This window comes from Monodon monoceros, unplaced genomic scaffold (assembly GCF_005190385.1).
Source record: "Monodon monoceros isolate NGI ecotype Baffin Bay Population unplaced genomic scaffold, NGI_Narwhal_1 Super_Scaffold_7, whole genome shotgun sequence".
NCBI classification, from domain to species: Eukaryota; Metazoa; Chordata; class Mammalia; order Artiodactyla; family Monodontidae; genus Monodon; species Monodon monoceros.
The window spans coordinates 99,812,324-99,831,500 of record NW_021703784.1 but is presented as its reverse complement, the minus strand read 5'-3'; the positions used below and the strand labels follow the sequence as shown (position 1 = coordinate 99,831,500).

General features: G+C 55.6%; 1 protein-coding gene across 1 annotated transcript in view; it reads right to left on the bottom strand.

Moving 5' to 3' along the window:
* Positions 1 to 18,380, bottom strand: part of LOC114887631 (solute carrier family 22 member 11-like) — a 45,254-nt gene extending 26,874 nt beyond the window's left edge. Inside the window, 9 exon segments of the mRNA XM_029209414.1 lie at positions 5,078 to 5,186; positions 6,891 to 7,105; positions 9,179 to 9,294; positions 10,819 to 10,965; positions 12,438 to 12,610; positions 12,713 to 12,771; positions 12,773 to 12,855; positions 15,039 to 15,146; positions 17,076 to 18,380. Coding sequence (XP_029065247.1) covers positions 5,078 to 5,186; positions 6,891 to 7,105; positions 9,179 to 9,294; positions 10,819 to 10,965; positions 12,438 to 12,610; positions 12,713 to 12,771; positions 12,773 to 12,855; positions 15,039 to 15,146; positions 17,076 to 17,468 — 1,403 coding nt within the window. The 5' untranslated portion in view covers positions 17,469 to 18,380.
* Between the last annotated feature and the right edge of the window lie 797 nt (positions 18,381 to 19,177).

The window sequence follows — 19,177 nt, the reverse complement described above, 5'->3', positions numbered from 1 at the left end:
TTTTTCTTGATGAGTCTGGCTAAAGGTTTATCAATTTTGTTTATCTTCTCAAAGAACCAGCTTTTAGTTTTATTGATCTTTGCTATTGTTTTCTTTGTTTCTATGTCATTTATTTCCACTCTGATCTTTATGATTTCTTTGCTTCTGCTAACTTTGGGTTTTGTTTGTTCTTCTTTCTGTAGTTCCTTTAGGTGTAAGGTTAGATTGCTTATTTGAGATTTTTCTTATTTCTTGAGGTAGGCTTGTATTGCTATAAACTTCCCTCTTAGAACTGCTTTTGCAGTTCTAAGGTATTCTGCTATTGATTCTGCTATTGATTCCTTCTAATGTATTTTTTATTTCAGTTATTGTATTGTTTATCTCTGTTTGTTTGTTCTTTAATTCTTCTAGGTGTTTGCTCTTTAATTCTTCTAGGTCTTTGTTAAACATGTCTTGCATCTTCTTGATCTTGGCCTCCATTCTTTTTCCGAGGTCCTGGATCATCTTCACTGTCATTATTCTGCATTCTTTTTCTGGAAGGTTGCCTATCTCCCCTTCATTTAGTTGTTTTTCTGGGGTTTTATCTTGTTCCTTCATCTGGTACATAGCCCTCTGCCTTTTCATTTTGTCTGTCTTTCTGTGAATGTGGTTTTCCTTCCATAGGCTGCAGAATTGTAGTTCTTCTTGCTTCTGCTGTCTGCCCTCTCAATTTCTTCCTTTCTAATGTGAGCCCTTAACTATATAAAATTTCCTCTAATCACTGCTTTATCTTCACACCACAAATTCTGACACATGATTTAAATTTTTTTTCATCCAGCTCAAAATATTTTCTAATTTCCTTTGTGATTTCTTCTTTGACCCATGGTTATTTAGAAGTAAGTTTTTCAGTTTGAACAGGTTTTCTAGATATGCCTCTGTTACTGATTTCTAATTTAATTCCATGACAATCCAAGGACATACTTTGTGTGATTTGAATCCTTTTAAATTTATTACATGTGAAGTAAGGCTGGGGACCCATAGGGGCTCATTGGTGGGGGAAGTATTATCTTTGTCATAAGCCACCAGAGGGTTTTAAGCAGACAGAGAATTTGATTTGAATTGGGTTTCATTGGTCTGGCGTACATCAGGTGTGAAAGTGGGGAAATGGGATGCGGAACTGGGGTTTGAGGTTTCTCTGAGTTGTCCAAGGAGAGTGGGGAGTTGTCTAAAGCGTCTGGATCTCCAGGGAAGGGTGTAACTTTGTGACAGTGCTGCAGATATCAGAGCACGGAGGGGTACAGGTGAGGGCGGGGAGCCGGGTGTTCGGGAAAGAGCCCTGGACTGGGAGTCAGGCAGGGTTAGGCGGTGTGACTCTGAGCATGTCACTTCACCTCTCTGGGCTTTAGTTTCCTTACCTTTAAAATAGGTGATCAGCCTCAATGATCCCCTCGTTTTAACAGCCTGGGCTGCTGCTTGTATAGGGAGGGTCTGCATGAATTAGGAAAAGGTGACCCCTCAAGATAGACACACAGAAGGGTGGCCCTGAAGCATAAGGCCTAAAATTAAGGCCTAATATTCTGTGCTGCCTTGACATCTGGTGAAACCGGGAGGGCCTCTGTGGTTTATCTGCAGGTCCCCTTCCCCACTCTGCTCCTGTGGGTAAGGTCCCCCAGCCAACAACAATGCTCATGGGGGTTGGGGGGGCCAGCACAGTTCCTGTCATCCCTGAGAGGTGGGGGTCGGGTCCCTGCCAACCTGTGGAATGATTCAAGCAAGCCAATCACACGGTCCTGTGGAACCAGGGGTCCCCCCGCCACCTTCTTGATACCACAAAGCCCACCTCCCACAGCCTTTGGTGGTTCTCTCTTCTCCTGAGTGCGACCCATGTGAGCCTGCGTGGTACACAGTGTCGACCTCCCTTGGCTGTGAGTTTACGTGATTAGTAAACTGCTGTCCATCTTATCTGTGCAGTGTTAGGTTGGACCTTCCCTAAAGCCACGTAACCACAGGGCAGAAGGCCTCCCTCACCAATGGGGGTAAACAGGAAGTGATTAAAACAGCCCCTTTCTTGGAATGAATCCAGCCCCTGTTAGGGTAAGTGGCTGAGTTGGTGCAGCCTGGGCTGGGTTTCAGCTCCATGTGCCTCGTCTACTGGTGCCCGGGGGCAAACACACCTGGTTGCCTGTTCCTGGCAGCTCTGGTAGCAGCTTCTACTTGTTGGAATCTGGTCTGTGCTAAGATCTGCTAACCTTGTCACCCACCCTGGGAGGTAGATTCCATGAGTCCCATTGTACTGATGGAGACTCTGTGAGTGGCAGGGGAAAGACTGGAGCTCAGGTCTGTCTGGACCCTGCCCTACGATCCACTCTGGAAGCTGGAAGGTGAGAAACCTGCAGCACCATGTTCTGAGAAGTGAGAAGAAGTGGGTGGCTGAGTGAAGGTGTGAAGACGAATCCTGGCAGGGAAGGGAGAGAACCACTGTGTTAACGAAGTGGACCTGGGGGCAGCCAGGCTGGGCGTGTCTGTCTGCCGGGGCGTCCTGCGATGCTGAGGTGGGTGGAGAGTCTGGTGGGGCAGGGGGAGCAGAAGTGAGTGGTGATGTGGCCTTCAGCCTCAGCACACAGCTGCCAGCTCAGACACACCAAACCCTCAAGGCTGCCCAAATTGCTTCCACCCTCTGATCACAGAAGAGGCAATTCCCACCAGAGCGATCTTTGGCCCAAGGGGCTCCCGCAGGCAGAATTTCTAGAACCAGGTGGTTTCTGTAATGACCACCTCTCCTGGCTGCCCCTGACTGCTGCTGTCCTCCTAGAATAATGAAAAGGGAAAGCAGTTGTGTGCCGTGATGGCTACAGCTCTGAGGCTTGGAGGGCAGAAACGGGGGTCAAGTCTTATGGGAATGTAAGCTCTATGAGATTAGGGTTTTATTTATGGCTGTTACCCAAAGCATGGGACAGTCCCTGACATGTAGTAGATACACAACAAAAATGAATTAAGTGAAAGAGTAAATTAAGTCTTAGCTTTCCTGTCTCTTAGCTGGGTGTCTTTAGGCAACTTGCATAACCTCTCTGTGTCTCCATTTCCTTGACAGTGAAATTGGACAGAACAGCACCTTGTGGGCTTGTTGCATGGATCAAATCAGATGCTGTATTAAAACAATAAGGGCTCACTAAGCCCCCACTGTTATCATTACTATTATCACGATCTTGGCTCTTGTTTAGCAAGGAGGGCTGCCTACGAACCCTCTCACCCGAGACACAGCAGCCACACTTACGGAGCACGTGCTGTGGGCCAGGCACTGTCCTTCGTGCTCTCATATAATTACTCACTTAAACCCAAATACAACTCTTTGAGCTACACTGTTTTTTTTCAACACCTGTTTTACCAATGAGGAAGTGGAAACTTAGAGGTGATTCTGGCTATAAAAGAAAGTCGAGGAACGTTCCTTCATTCCTATTCTCTCAAAGAACATACAAGAGAATAGCATGGCTTTTTTCCTGGAGGGCCCGAGGGAAGACACCTGATAATCTGTCTGGGCCTGGGCTCCTTTGCAGGAAGCCTTAAGGAGAACTGTTGAGGATCTCTTTTTCTTCTTGTGTCAGTTTGATGAGAGAGGGAAGACGCTTGCCTGCGTAGGCAGGGATTCAGTCTTGGGCAGTCTGGCTGCAGAGCCGGGCTCTTGACCAGTACATTTTCCTGTCTAAGGTACAATCACCTTCTACCCGTGAGGCCTCAAATAAGTCACTTCATCTCTCTGAGCCTCTTGTAAACAGGGAGGGCAGTAGTATCTTCCTAGCAGGGTTGTTGTAAAGATTAAATGGTTTCAGAAACATGCTGCCCTGAGCATGGTGTCGGGAACGCTCTGGTCACTGAACAAGCCCGAGCTGCGGGCATCGTCATGATGACCAGCCCGGCCCTGTTCCTGACCTCTCTGCCCGGGACGTCTCCTGACCCTTGGGCTCTCCTGTCTCCAGGCTGTGGTGGACCTGCCACCGTATCTGCAGCCCCATGCAGCTGCATCACTCCCAGGGTGGCCATGGGTCACTCACTGTCTCTCCAGGGCCTGGATGGTGTCAGGGGGTGGAAGTCCCCAGGTCTCCAGGAGGGAGAGGACAAAGAGGTGGGAAACGATGGGGATGACACCATAAGAGGGGGACCCCCGCTGACCTGCTGAATGCAGGAAGACTTCTGCTGTCATCCTGTGGGTAGAGAGGAGGTCTGGGACGCTTGTCACAACTGCCACTTCAGAGGGGCTACTTGGCTGGGTCAGGGGAGGGAAAGCTGGGCTGCTGGAGTCGCCCTCCTCCAGGGCTCTTCCAACCCTACCTCTTCCATTGAGCCCACCTAGATTTTCCCATCCAAAGGGTCTCTGCCTCCTGGGAACATCCAGAGTCCTTCACGGGAACTCTCTAGGGCCCATCCTATTCTCCCTGGTCTCAGGTAATTTGGAGGCTTGTCTCCGCTAGGCCACGGAGCTCCCAGTCAACAAAATCAATAAATGTGTGTCAAGAAAAAAAAGAAAGAGTGGACAAGCGAGTGAGTGAGCACCGTGGGTGAGGCTGGGCCAGGCCTCTGGGGGCTGGGGTCCAGCGCTGCTCCTCAGCTAAATCTTTGGCCACCCTAAGCCTCAGTCTACCCAACTGCCCAATGCAGGGGTGGTCTGACTCTAGACCACTGGGTTCCGAGGAGGTAACCTGGGGCTCTCTTGGGGCAGGGAGGGGACAGTGGGAGGCAAGCAGAGTCCCCACTACCCCGGGTAGCTCTTGGTCTCCTCACCAGGGCTCTTATCAGATTTCACCTGAGCAGAGAGCTGTGTGGCTCGAAGCGGTTTCCAGTCCAGAGGCCTCCTGAGGGCTCTCTGTGGGGCTGCCTCCGAGCCTGGACTCTTGGGGAGAGGCTGTTTGCGGAGGCCCTGGCTGAGCAGGTGCCTTTGGGGGAAGGACTCCAGGGCGTCTGCTCGGTTCCATATCGGCACTGGGTCCCCCTCTCCCTCTGCTGTGTGTCCCTGGGTGCCCAGCCCCTCTCTCTACCCCCGCCATGGGCCCTCGCAGGGGGGTCCCTTTCTCGCCCGCCCCAGGCCTGGCGGCCCCTCCTGGGCCCAGCCGGCAGCCCAGCCTACCGCAGTGAAGTTGGGAAGAGTTCCGGCTTGTAGACCATGACGCAGGTTAAGCTGGTGCCAAAACACCCCTCTCCCAGCACAGCCAAGGTCACATGCAGGGTCTGCAGATCTTGGCAGAGGAAAGGATGAGGGTGGGGTCTGCTCGGGAGGGTCCCCAGGAGCCTGGAGCAGAGTGACTGGGTTCTCCCACAAGGCTGCTTTGGGCTGAAAGCAGGTCCCGGGCAGTGTGACCAGGTGCCAGGCTGCCCTGGGCCAGGTGGTGATGCAGTGCAGGATGACATCCTGGTGGGTGGGCCGGGGGTGGGGTGCAGGGCAAGAACCCAGCCAGGTCCGGGGTGGGTGAGCCTGGGGGCAGCTGTGGGTGGCACTCGAGGGGTGACAGTGCCAGGGCTCCTTGGGCCTTGAGGGTGCTTCTTCCCTCAAAGGAGAGGGTCACGCTAGGCCCAGGCCCACAGCAGGGGCCCTGGGGTGCCCAGCTACCCAGAACCCTTCCCACCACTCTTTCCCACCACCCCTCAGCCTGCCTGTGGGGCCCCTGCTTCCACAGCGAGCCTTAGCTGGGAAGCCAGGGTGCAGGTCGCAAGCCAGCGGTGGGCCTGGGCCTCACCTCCCTTCCCGCATGTGGTTGGGAAGAGTCATAAACTCTCAAGTGCTCGTCTTTGGGGTTTTTCTCAGAGCGCTGCATCTCACTCAGAGTTTGGGCTCCCGACTGGTTCTCCATCCTCACCCCGCCCCTCCCAGCGGCTGGTCCTCCCTTGCCTCCCTCCTGGCTTTGCTGCCACCGCGGGACACCTGTCCCTGCCCCTCCCCCAGTCACCCACCTTGAGCAATAAAATGAGACATGGAGAGGGTTTCTGGGGCCTCACAGCCTCAGTCAGAAAGGAGAGTGAGACCAGGGCCCATCCCAGCTTCCCCAGTGCTCTGCCTCTTGCTTCTTCTTTTTCTTTTTAATACAGATTTTTTTGTGTCATTAATACACCCACATTTTATAGTATCTGCAGTATGAGGTTTTTATTTTTTTTTATATAAATTTATTTATTTATTGGCTGTGTTGGGTCTTCGTTGCTGCGCGTGGGCTTTCTCCAGTTGCGGCATGCAGGCTTCTCATTGCAGTGGCTTCTCTTGTTGCTGAGCACGGGCTCTAGGCACGTGGGCTTCAGTAGTTGTGGCGCGCAGCTCAGTAGTTGTGATGCATGGCTTAGTTGCTCCGCGGCATGTGAGATCTTCCTGGACGAGGGCTCGAACCCATGCCCCCTGCATTGGTGGGAGGATTCTTAACCACTGAGCCACCAGGGAGGCCCCCTTTTGCTTCTTTTTTTGTTGGCCATGTGGGAATCTTAGCTCCCCAACCAGGGATCAAACCTGGGTCCCCGGCAGTGGAAGTGCAGAGTCCTAACCACTGGACCGCCAGGGAAGTCTCCCCTCTCGCTTAGTTAACAAGAAGAAACACACTTGGCCTGGTGCCTCTCCTGCCTCACTTGGAGCCCCTCTCAGCCTCCCAGACCCTTCTTCCCACTGCAGACTTGGCCTCTGGCCTGAAGTCTGGTCCAGGCCTGGCTTTGTCACTTGCTAATGAGGGATCTTGGGCACCTGGCTTCATCTCTCTGAGCCTCAGTTTCCCCAGGAAAATGGGTGGGGGGCTGGTTGGGCTGTGGCAGTAACGGCCTTGGGCAGAGCCGGGGCGCAGTGGCCCCTGCCCATCCTCGGGGCCGGGGGAGGGGAAGAGGCTGGTGGTGGTGCGGTGCAGTGGACAGGCCAGCAGGCGCCCGGGCCGGCAGCCCCTCAGCCTTCCCTCCCGCTGCCCTGGCTGTACCTTGTGGGACCAGCATGTTGGCCAGGATGGCGAGGCCAGCCACAGCCAGGGAGCCGGCCAGGGTCGTGTGGCGGCCAAAGAACCTGAGTTGGAGCGTGGTGGTGATCCGGGCCCGGAAGTCCGCGGCTCCAAAGAGGACCTGGAGGAAGAAGATGCTGCTCCCCAGGTTCTGCAGGAGGAGGACTGGCCCATAGTACGAGAGGGTGAGGGACAAGCTGTGGGGCGAAGTCAGGTCCCTGCACCATCACCTACGCCGGGGCCGCACCGGGAGGGCACCACCAGCCCAGACCCCCGGGCAGCCTGGTGAGTGCAGGATGCACCTCTCAGGGGTCAGGTTGTCCCAGGAAAGGGTGGGGAGGGCGGTGGCCCCATCCATTCCACACGTGGGCCTTGGGTGTTAGCCTTGGGTGTCGGCCATGGTGGGCTGGACCTTGCCTCTTAGGCTCCCTCTCTGCCAACCAGCAGGAAAACATGATCCTCTCTGGGCAGATGGGGCAGTGGGTCACGCTGACCTGCCCCTTCGCCAGGCTCTAGCACCCTCTGGCTTTGTTTCCTGTTCCCAGTCGTGGCCGGGAACCATGATCTGGGTCCCACTCTACTAGCCATGGACCTGGGCACGTCCCTGCCTGGCCCTCTCTGGACGCGTTTCTTTGTCTTGAAACATGGGATTAATAATAGAATGGGTTTTCAGTGGAGGATGCTGGCCTTCCCCCTTCAGTGCCCTGAGAGTTCTGCCCCCGAGCTGGGGAGAGCATCCCATGGCTGGTCTACACGGTCCAGAGAGATGACTCAGAAGGGTCACCCCAGCTCCCAGGTCCCCAGGCTGGGGCCTGGCTGTGACGGCATCACCACGACTTCTCCCCTGCCCCTGCTGCTTCCTGCCCTCCCTGGCCCCTCTCTGCTTCCATGAGAGGTGATCCCTAGAGCCCCCTCTGTGAACTGCCTGCTCATGGACCTCCATCTCAAAGTCGGCTTCCCAGGGCACCCCCTGACACAGGCTCCTGAGTAGCTGAACTCACAGTAGCTGAATTTCTACACCTTGGAGATTGAATCTGGCTCCACAAGTGGCCATGGTGGGAAATTATCCTCCACCACTTTTCCAATCTGTCCCCATCCCTGCTTCTCCCAGCCCTCCCCTTCAGCGGCACATGACTGCCGTCCTCAGGAGACATCTGGCGCCACCAGGCCAACAACGGTAGAAAAAGCTGCGATTCCTGCAGAAACGCAGAGCTTCCTGAAGTTTGTGTAAGTGACTTGATAAGGGCCAGGCTGGAGCTGAAAGCGGCTGACCCGTAGGTATCTAGAGCCTTAGCCGGTAACAACTGGGTTAACAGAAACAAGAAAACCCACTTCACAGCCTGTGATTTGAATAACAAAGAGTGCAGGGTGGCCCCTTGGAGAATTGAGGAAGCCTTGATGGTTTTTGAAAGAATGGCCCTGGACATTCAGTGGCCCTGGGCACTCCTAATTTATCAGGGGAAAAAAAAAAAAAACTTAAGCAAAATAATAAAAGAGAGAGAGAAGCATTTGATGCATTCTCTGTCTGAGATGTAGCACGTATTTGCCATTATAACCCATATGTGCTTAAATATAGCATAAAATAGATGTTTTCCTAATTTTGAGTTTTATTTCAAGATCAAGGCCCAATCAAACCTGACCCTCACTTTTCCATCCACTCTTCTGGAAGTCACTTAAACTGAATTTGTCTTAAGGAGGCTTTTCCTGATCCCAGGTACCCCTGGGAGGTGGGGCCTCCTGGGGCGGGACGGAGAGTCCACGCTCAATGTGGGGCTGGAGGGTCAGAGAGCAGGACGAGGAGGTAGCTCAGCCTGGGTTCAAACGCCTGCTCTGTCATCTTGGGCAAGTTTCTTGCCTCTCCCAGCCTCTCTTTCCCCATCTGTAAAGTGGGGTATAAATGAACTTATCTGCCACCCTCTAGGAGTCCAGCTGTCAGGGTGAGTCCAGTGCTGACTGGCAGTGATCCTTTCCAGCTATTGCTTGTCCCTTGGCTCTGAGGACCTGGCTCTGCCTCTGCCCTGGGCTTCAGCCTGACCCTGGCACCCTGCCCAGGACCACAGCCCAGCCCTGCCGTCTAGCTGACTTCCTGCACAAGCTGGCCTCCCGATCACATCTGTACGTACTCTGTCTCCCCCACCTGCTAGGCTCCTGCCTCCTGGGGGAGCTGCCTGTTCTGGCCAGAAATGTACCCCATGAGGCCTGCAGGGGCTGTTTTCCCACTGGACACCCCGCCCTCCTTAGCCCCGGGAGGGATGCTCAGGATGGCATACCTCACTACCACCAGTCTGCAGCTTCTCCAGCGGAGCGCGAGCATATGGAACAGGTCCAGCCCTGACCGGCGGGACTCCGCAGAGGCTACGTCCTCCTCCATGCTGGACATCAGTACCTCCAGGGATGACGGGGGCAGTGAACGTTGGGGCCATGGCCCTGCCCCACCCCCCGTGCCGGGAATGGTGTCCGGATGGGCAGAGTGGTAGGGAGAGCCTGGCCTTGGCCTCTGGAGACTGGAGAGCCCTGGGGGAGCGGATGGCCTGAGGGCAGAAAGGGTTCTCTCTGGCCCCTAGCTGAGCTATCTCCCGCAGACCCGGTCGCCCTACTCAGAACCAAGGAGCAGGTCTTGTGTCCCAGCTCTAATCTCTGAGCTGCAGGCTGCAGGAAGGTTTTGACAGTTACCCCGCAAAGCCCTACCATCCCTTTTCACTCCTCTTGGCTGGCATCAGCGCACGCCCCCTCCAGCCATTGGATCCTCCCAAGTACCCATCCGGTCTCTGCCTGCACCCCGGGCCCGGCCTGCCCTGTGCTCCGCTCAGTCCCGGTCAGCTCTAGCTCACCTCCTCTTGGAAGCTTTCCCTGATCCTTCTGCCCCCAGGGAGCTCTGTGTCCTCTAGTCTCTGTCTGCACATCCTCCCACACCTACTTCCTTGAAATAGGTACCTTCAGATAAGCACATCCTGTTTCCCCAAATACGCTGAGAAGCCCCGTGAGGTAAATGAGCAGTACATGTGGATTAAGGTGATGAATAATAGAGATGGTGATGTGGGTGTGCTGTTGTTGATAATGGTTGCATTGTTGTTATTGGTGGTGTTGATGGTGGCTGTGGTGGAGTTGGGGATGGTGGTGATGAGGACGGCAATGATGGTGGTGAAGGTGGTGGTGATAGTAATAGTGGTGGTGTTGGTGATGCTTTGCAGAGATGTTGATGGTGATGTTAATGATGGTATTGGTAGTGATGGTGATAATAAAGGTGAAGTCAATTGTATGGTATGCTGGTGGAGGTGATGGTGGTGGTGATGGTGGTAATAGGGATGGGGGGTCTATGGAGAGTTGTAATGCTGTTGATGATGGTGTTGGTATTAGCGGTATTATTATTATGATTGGTGGTGGTAATGATGGTAGTGGCGTTTGTGTAGAAATGATGACAGTGGTGGTGATTGTGGGTGTAGTGGACATGGTAATGGTGGTGATAATGGTGATGGTGGTGGTGATGATGGAGGTGGTGATGGTGGTGGTGATGGTAGTGGTGGTGATGGAGGTGGTGATGGTGGTGGTGATGGTGGTGGTGGTGGAGGTGGTGATGGAGGTGGTGATGGTGGTGGTGGTGATGGTGGTGGTGATGGAGGTGGTGGTGGTGGAGGTGGTGATGGAGGTGGTGATGGTGGTGGTGGTGATGGAGGTGATAATAGTGGTGGTGATGGTGGTGATAATGATGGTGGGGTTGATGGTGATGATAGAGACGGCAAAACCGACAACAGTGATGGTGACGTTGATGGTGGTGTTTTGATGGTATGGGTGTGTTGATGGAGGTGGTGCTGGAGCAGGTTGGGGTGATGCTGGTGATAATAATGATAAAACATTCGTGGATGTCCTTCCCTGGGTCATGTCCCACACTGTATCACAAATAGCATCTCACCTCTATAGTCAGTGTCTTTTTGGCTTCCTTGTGGCCATTTATCTTGGCCACCTTTTTGAGTTCCTGAAGCGCTCGATCTGTTTTGCCCACCATAATCAGCCATCGGGCGGATTCCGGCAGCCACCGGTTAAAGAAGCAGGTGCTTGGCTGGGTCTTTGTTTTCTTCGTGTAGATTGGGCACTGCCCCCAGGTCATGTGAGGAGGGGGTGGTGGGCAGCAGACCTGCCAGCTGCAACAGGAGTGGGGAGAAGGCAGCCGCTTCTCCCTCTGCACCACTAATGCCAGGCTGGGAAGTCCCTGATGGTCTCAGAATAGAGATGAGTCCCAACGCCTGGCCGCCCTCTTCACCAGCCCCCACTCCCTGGCACCCCATCTGGCTTCCCTGCTGCCAGGAGCCTGCCCGCCCAAGCCTCACATTCAGACAGCGCACAGGCTGCCTGGACATGGGGTGATTCTGGGGTCATTTCTATGGTAGAAAGCTTGCATCATGCTGCATTTTAAAAAAACACACACATTTAAAACATCCCCAACCAGAATCAAGTGGTTTTATGAAAGTAGTAGGCTTCTTCCCAGCCTCGGGCCGATGGGCAGGGAGAAGCATCTCCCTTTTGAAAGGGTCAGGGTTTTCCCAGCCCGCAGAAGCTCAGCCCTGTTTGCAGGGAAGCTAAGAAAAACTTCTGGAGGCAGTTTGACGAGGCGTTTACAAGAGTCAGCCTGCCTGGATTCAAATCTTGCCTCTGGCACGCAGTGACTGCGTGGCCTTGGACAAGTCACTGGCCCTCTCTGGGCCTCAGCCCCTCATCTGGAAGTGGCAGTAATAACATCCTCTTGCTCATTATAAGGAGTGTGGATATACATCTGGTGTTACCAACAGCACCTGGATGCACCCAATCAGTGTGTCTAGGGCGGCTTCATTAGTGGATGGTCTTCCTCGTTTCTTCCTGGTCCTGTTGAAACAATAAACCTCCATGTAGTCGGTGACTTTTGATCTGTGATCTATTTTATTTGCCGATGGGTCCCCAGTGCCTAAAGCCAAGTCTGGCACAGAGCAGGAGTGCAATAAATATTTGAGAATGAATGAATGAGTGCTTAGTCTTCTCTATACCACACAGCAGACCTGCTCAACTCTGGCCCCCGGGCACAAGAGAACTTGTGAGGACAGGAATTTGTGTTTATTTCCCTGTATCTCTTCTTCTAGTCCCCACCCAAGCAGGTATTTCCAGACCTCAGGGATTTTCGCAGCACTGAAAATAATAATGATAATATCTTTCCATATCCAATGCCTGACTTGGAGGTCCGCAGGCTGGGCAAGTGATGTGAGGGAGTGAAGCTGGTGGGTGTGGGGGGGCTGGTGCCAATGTGAGGGAAGAACGGAGCCCTCAGCCTCAGGCCTGGAGGTCAGTGGGCTGGAGGGAACCACGGACCCCTGGCTGAAATGCCCACCCCGGAACTCTGAGCCCCCAAGATGTCTCTCCCCAGTGGGGTCTGCTCACATCATTCTCTTCCATGGTCTCGGCACCTTGGGAGCCGTGGCCAGCCAGAGCGGTAGGGCCCCTCTCACCCCGGGTCCTCCTCCCGTTCAGTGATGTTCTCCCCAAGGGAAAAGGCCCCAGCTGCACTGACCAGGATATCAGGAAGATGACCAAGAAGGGCACCAACAAGACCAGCTGGAGGGCTCGCCGGTCCCACAGGGCAAAGGCCAGGCTGCCCATGGCCGTCTGGCCGATGCTGTAGGTGCATCTCAGGATCGTCATGGTGACGGCCCTCGTGCGGGCCGTGGTCCACTCCACCACTGAAAGGCGGTGCAGATGAGCAGGTGAGGGCCACATGCAGTGGCCTTGAGCCCCCTCCTCCCCTCCCCGACAGGGCTGGGGCAGGTGATCAAGGGATCCACTGAGCGTTGTCGAGGTCAGGATGATGCCAGACAATCCCAAAGGGCTCAAAAATCGTAGACAAGGAGATTGGGGGCAACGATGGGGCTGATGCTGGCCACGTCACCTGCAGGCAGCGCCAGCTCAGAGCAGGCTTCCGCCCGAACTATTTCGGGAAACAAGCGCAGTGGGGGCCTGGAGAGGGGCCCTGAGGACTTGGGCGTAGAGGCAGGGACTCACCGCCGGAGGGCCGAAGGAGGCTGGGGCACCTGCCGGAGCACCTGCCAGTGCAGGCAGCACCTTCTCGGATCTCCCAGGACCACGTACAGAGTGCATTTGTTATAAAAATGGCAGATGCCTTGCTCTCTGGGCCACAGTTTCTCCATCTGTAAAATGCAGGGATTCACGAGGACACACTGAACAAGGGAGGAGCCTGGCAGGAGGCTAAGCGCACATGGCCTTGGGTGACCCAGGCAGCTCCCCCATGCCTGTGACCGGAGGGCCCTCAGCCCCAATGAGGTCAGCTTAGCCCGAGCCACTGCCTGCATTCAGCTGAAGTATGTATCAGTCAGACCGGAGAGATGTGGGCGAACCTTGGCCTTGCCTGTCTGAGCAGCGCCCAGAAGCAGGGACACGCGCCCCAGATCCGGGGTGAGGTCTGGAGGCTGACACCTGGCGCTGACCCCAGGCTCACCAGGTGACCCTCAGACTGATTGCGATTTGGCTCCCGGTGTGGGTGGCCCCTGGGGACAGCTAAGTGGCGGCATGGCGGCCAGTCCTCTGAAAGCGCAAACTGGACCACCTCCTGCCTCGCTGTTCAGGCTCCCCGCTACGCTCGGGATAACATAAGGCCCACGAAGAATGACCACTGTGCTGGCCCGGCCCAAGCTCTGCATGTGATGAACTCAATCATCACAACCCCGTGGGTAGGTGGCAGGGTCCCCACTCACAGGAGGAAGCCTAGAGAAGCAACAAACCCACCTTCTAGGAAGCTGGGACACATGAGGCCCCAGAGCCTGCACTGCCCAGAGTCCGGAAGCCATTCATGCATTCAGTGTATTATGATTGTGTGCTATGTGCTGGGCACTGAGGATACGGCCCCAAGGCCCCTGCCTCCTTGGAGCTACGTTCTCATGGGGACACACACAGTAAACGAGCTAACAAAAGCTGGGCACCGGCAGAGAGAGCCAGGAGCTGCGATGGGGTGCGTGGGCAGGACCACGGGACCTTTGTGCCTGAAGCCGGAAAGGCCTCTCTGAGGAGTGGCCTGGAGCTGAGGCCTGCGTGCTGGGCACGAAGCAGCCGTGGGCAGAAACCTCTAGGCGCAGCTCGGCCCCCGGCTTCAGTGGGTTCTGTGGGCTGGACGGGAGCAGCGGTGCCCCAGGAGGGGCCGGCGTGGCTCAGGGGGAGAAACCAAGTGCTGAGCAGGGGTGTTGGGGTGCATGGGGACTGTCCTTGGTGTGGGAGCCCAGAGGACCTCAGGCTGGGCAGCGACCAGATCCACATATAAGCCTTTGCAAAGTCACTCTGAGCTCTACAGCAGAACGGAAGGCCCAGTAGAGGCAGGAGACCCCAGAGGAGGCCGTAGCGGGGCCAGAGAGGGCGGTGGCTTGGGCGGGGGACAGGGGGCGTGGGGCGTTGGGCTGGGGCTGTGCCCTGGAGGATGAGTGTGGGCGGTGAGGGAGGGAGCACAGGGCTGGCTCCCCGTGGGGCTGTTTTCCAGGATGGAGTCTGGTGCGGAGGGGGCTGCGCTGGGGGTGGAGAGCCAGCGGCTCAGCATTGACTGCTGTAAGTGTGAGGTGCGTCCAAGTCTGCAGTTGGGTTTACAAACTGAGGGGGTGCAACGCGGGCGTTTTCAGCACTGGACAGCGGCGCCCCACGCAGGAGGGGACCGCGGACGGACAGCAGGTCCCGGACAGCGTTCTGATGCTCCACCTCAGGAGGGGTGTGCTGGGGGGCAGTGGAGGGGGGGGATGATGGGGGAGGAGAGGAGTATTTCTATTTCATTACATTTCATGTACTTGGAGTTAAAAGAAAGAGGGGTCTGTCTATGCCCAGAAGACCATCAGTTCCCTGAGGGCAGGGGCTGTGCAGTGCTTGGCACACAGTAGGTGCTCAATAAAGTTTGGTGCAATAGCTGAAGATGAGAGTCAGTGTTCAGGGCAATTTCTCAGCTCAACCTGGCATTGAGGTTCAGACATTGGGTTCTTGGCTCCCTGGGAACCTGGGACGCAGACCCCAGACCAGGGGAGGCCCTCTCTTAGGAAACACGAACGCTCACTGGACATTTCTTTACCTCTGTCCCCACAATGCTCACTCTGTTGAAGGAGCTCGGAAGGGGAGAGATACTCACTGGTGGGAGAGGAGGCCCCAGGTGATCCACCCGCCATGGCCCCCCGCCAGGTAGATGGACCGGCCTAGGGGCTTCAGGCCCTGGTGGTCACACACCAGGTCCTGCTGGAAGAGAAGGGGGGTGCATCAGCCTGGCTCAGGGGGTGTGGAATAGCAGGGCCAGGGTGGCAGAGGAAGGTCCAGGACCCCCAGAAGGGATCTGGCCACCCTGCATGGGTTCCCCAGATTCCTAAGGCCAGGCGACCCAGGTGGAAGGGGGGTGCGGGCAGCGGGGCTCAGCCTCCCACTGGCAGCCCACAGCGTGGCGCATGTGACACGGCTCTGGGTCTGATGGCGTGACGGCCGCTCTGAGTGGACAGTGGTGGGTGGCAGTTAAATTCTGAGTCAGCTGATGACCGACAGGCTGGTGCCCCTGGGGGCGTTCCTGCACCTGGCAGAGCCCGTCTCCTCCAGAAGTGGGGCTGTACGGTTGCTTCTCTTACAGGGCATGAAGTTGAGCACTGATGGCTAAGCACGTGTCACCGTGATTTTCCTGCTGCCTGACGTGGACCAGACAGACATTGCCTGAACATTGGCCCCATCACCTCTCCCCCCAGGTCAGCCCTTCCCTTCACCGAGGCCTGGCCGCACCGCCCACGGCTCCCTCTCCATCTCCGCCTCTCTTGCCTTCACTGAGGCCTGGCCGCTCCGCCCACGGTGCCCACGGTTCCCTCTCCATCTCCGCCTCTCTTCCCTTCACTGAGGCCTGGCCGCTCCGCCCACGGCTCCCTCTCCATCTCCGCCTCTCTTGCCTGAACCGCTGCAGGAGGAGCCCCCACCCCACAGGGCATTCTTCACCCTGCAAAGTCACCTCTTGAAAATGCAGATCAGATCACAGCACCTCCTAGTCCCAAAGCTTCCAATGACTTTCCTTTGCACTTAAACAAAATCCAGGCCCCTTCCCCACACGCCCCGGCCATCGCTGGACCCCTCACCCTCTGTGCCAGGTTCTGCTCTTTCAACACCCAGACAAGCTCCTACTTGGACCTCTGTCCCAACTAAGCTTTCTCCCGAAATTCCTGTGACTGATTCCTTCCCTGTCTTTTAAAAAATTATTTATTTATTTATTTATTGGCTGTGTTGGGTCTTCGTTGCTGTGCACGGAATTTCTCTAGTCGCAGCGAGCGGGGGCTACTCTTCGTTGTGGTGCGTGGGCTTCTCATTGCGGTGGCTTCTCTTCTTGCAGAGCACGGGCTCTAGGCGCTCGGGCTTCAGTAGTTCTGGTGCGTGGGCTCAGTAGTTGTGGCTCACAGGCTTACTTGCTCCGAGGCATGTGGGATCTTCCTGGACCAAGGCTGGAACCCGGGTCCCTTGCATTGGCAGGTGGATTCTTAACCCCTGTGCCACTAAGTAAGTCCTTGATTCCTTCTCTTATAATCCAAGTCTCATCTTAAATGTCACCTCTTCAGAGAGCCTGCCTCTCCCTTCCCTACTAGCAGGAGCTGCTTTCTCCTTTGTGCTCACTTACGACGCAGGGGCCTTGAGACTCAAGGCAGGACAGAAAGTGATGGAGAAGTTCTGGTGCCTGGCTGCCCGGGTTGAATCAGATCCGAGTGTGCTTTAGCTCTGTGTCCTGGGGCAAATCACTTAACCTCTCTGGGCTTTGGTTTTGTCACTTATTAAACGGGGTCAACAATAAAACCCACCTCAAGAGGTTGTTGTGAAATTGTGGTGACAGGGAAAGCATCAGAACGGTGGCTGCCACTTAAAGGGCACGAGGTATAGACTTGTTCTGCTGTTATTACTGGTTTAAATGCTGACTAATTCTGAATTCTCCAGCAGAATGTAAGCTCCTAGAAACCTCCCTGTCCATCCTGCAACCTTAGCCTTAGATCAGAGTCCAGGCCATCCCAAGTGATCAGTACTTACGTGTTGAGGGAGTGGCACATCATTCAACAGCGGTGATGCAGTCTATCTAATCTTCCCAGTCATTGGGAGGCTGGGAAGGAAGGAAGTGGTGGGGTTGGCTGGGGCGGGTTGGGGGGAGGCCCTCACCTCGGTCACGATGGTGGAGGTAAACGTGCTGCGGTCGTAGACCCAGCCGTCCACGCGTGGCTCCGTGGCAGCCTCGCTCCAGTTGGTGGCCGTGGCGTTGGGGTCCAGGAGCTGCCACTGTGGTTGGTGGAAGCGCAGACACTGGTGGGGCTCCTGGTTGGGGCTCAGTGGGATGGAGACGGCCAGGAGGGCCTTGGGGGTGAGGTTTCCCGGGGCCTCAGAGCCATTGTCCAGCATGTGGGCACAGCAGCGGTGGCCTGGGACAGCAGCTGAAAAGTTCTCCACAACTAATTGGATGGGCACCCAGACAAAGAGGAGGAAGAAGGTGAGGACCTGCAGGGCCTGGAAGAAGCCCGCACCCCCAGGCTGCTCCAAGAGCTCAGTGAACACCATGGACAGAGATGCGGGCACCTAGAGCAGGTCTCCTGGGGGTCAGGGAGCTGGTGAGTAACCAGCCTGCTGCCCAGAACCACTAGCAAGTGCAGGATCTCCAGACCTGCTTCCGCTCACCACTCGGCCCCGTGGGGGTGGGGCAGCTGTCCGGCAGCCAGTTAAGTGTGTCCCAAGATGCCCAAGGTACTCTGAAGAAACCCCTCCCCACCCAACTTCTAGGAATGACCGCTCAGATGCTCCACTGCTCTGGAGAGGAGATAAGACTCACTGGGGCATCTGGGGCACCCTGTTCTCCAGCACCAAGAGTAAAAGGTCAAGAAGCTTAAAAAAAAAAAAAAAAAAGACTCGATGTCGTGATGTTACTGAATTACAGCTGTGGAAGAAACATCAACCGGGCCATGGCCTCGTTGCCACAGTTAAAGTTAAATCCTAGCAAGGAATCCTGGGGGAGAAAGGCAGGCGCAGCTACTCAGAAAGGCCTCAGCAGCTCCCCGCGGGCCGCCTGATAGCATCCTTCAGTCTGAACTTTCAGAACCCTCTACACGCCCTCCTTCTAATCAGGAAACTGTTGGCCGAACTTTCACCCATCCTGGACCATATCAGTTCATTTTGCTAAAGCACAGAAGTGAGGATCAAGCAGGGCCCTCTCGAGCAGGGCTCCACCACCCTGAGGCTGCAGGGAGGCCGGGGGAGGTGGGCCCTCTGGAGCGGGGCTCCACCACCCTGAGGCTACAGGGAGGCCGGGGGAGGTGGGCGTGGGCGCACGGAGCTGGCAGGAGGGCCCAGGCCTGGGCTCTGTCCCTCCTTACCGTGTGCCTCCTACCAGGCAGCATGGGGAGACCAGCTCACAGACGCACTATTTCAGGAAATTTCCATTTCAAGGTTCCAAGTTGCCTTTATTAGATTGTAAGCTCCCCCAGGTTGGAAACCAAGGCTACAATTTCCTGGCATCCCTTAGAAGGCCCTCGTGGGCCCTGGAGCTGAGCAGACTGGGGAAGTGAGTAAAGTCACACACCCCTGACCCAGTGTCTGATGCCAGTCCAGCTTGGTGTGAGGAGGCAGGGAGCCCCTGCCCCAGGGCCCCACCCTGCGCTATGCCTCTTAGTAACAGCTGCTCCTGGCACCAAGGGCTTGCTGTGTGCTCAGCTCCATGCTGACCACGCTGCCTTCACTCTCTCATTCCCTCCTCATAGCAGCCCAGGAGAGAAACAGTACTGATTCCCCCAGACAAGGAAACTGAGGCTCAGAGAGGGCAGGCAGCTTGCCCAAAGTCACACAGCATAATCAGGATTCAAACCACACACCACAGCCTGTGCTCTCTCCGAGGCCCCTGGCTAGCTGCTGTTTGGTCTCTAGCTTGTCATGTACTAAATCCCAGCTAAAGGCTGGAATTCAGATTTTGGGTCAGAATTAGGGCCTCCCAGGTGCAAGAAGAATTGGCTGAGTCAGTTCCGGAGAGAAGTCTGAAGAGCGCTGGAAGTGTGGGTGAGGTGTGGGTAGGTGTCTGGACCCTAAACTTCCCAGAAGCTCCCCAGAGCGCTTGGGGAACTCAGCCAAGGTGGTGCCCAGCCAGGAAGCCGGGAGTCCGGTTTCTGGGCCTGGATTTCAAAGCCCGGGCCGCTGCCTCTCGGGCAGGAACTCGTTGTGAATTTTAAAATAGCAAATAGAGAGGTGGGGAGAGAACCAGCCCAAACTAAAGCCCAGGAGGC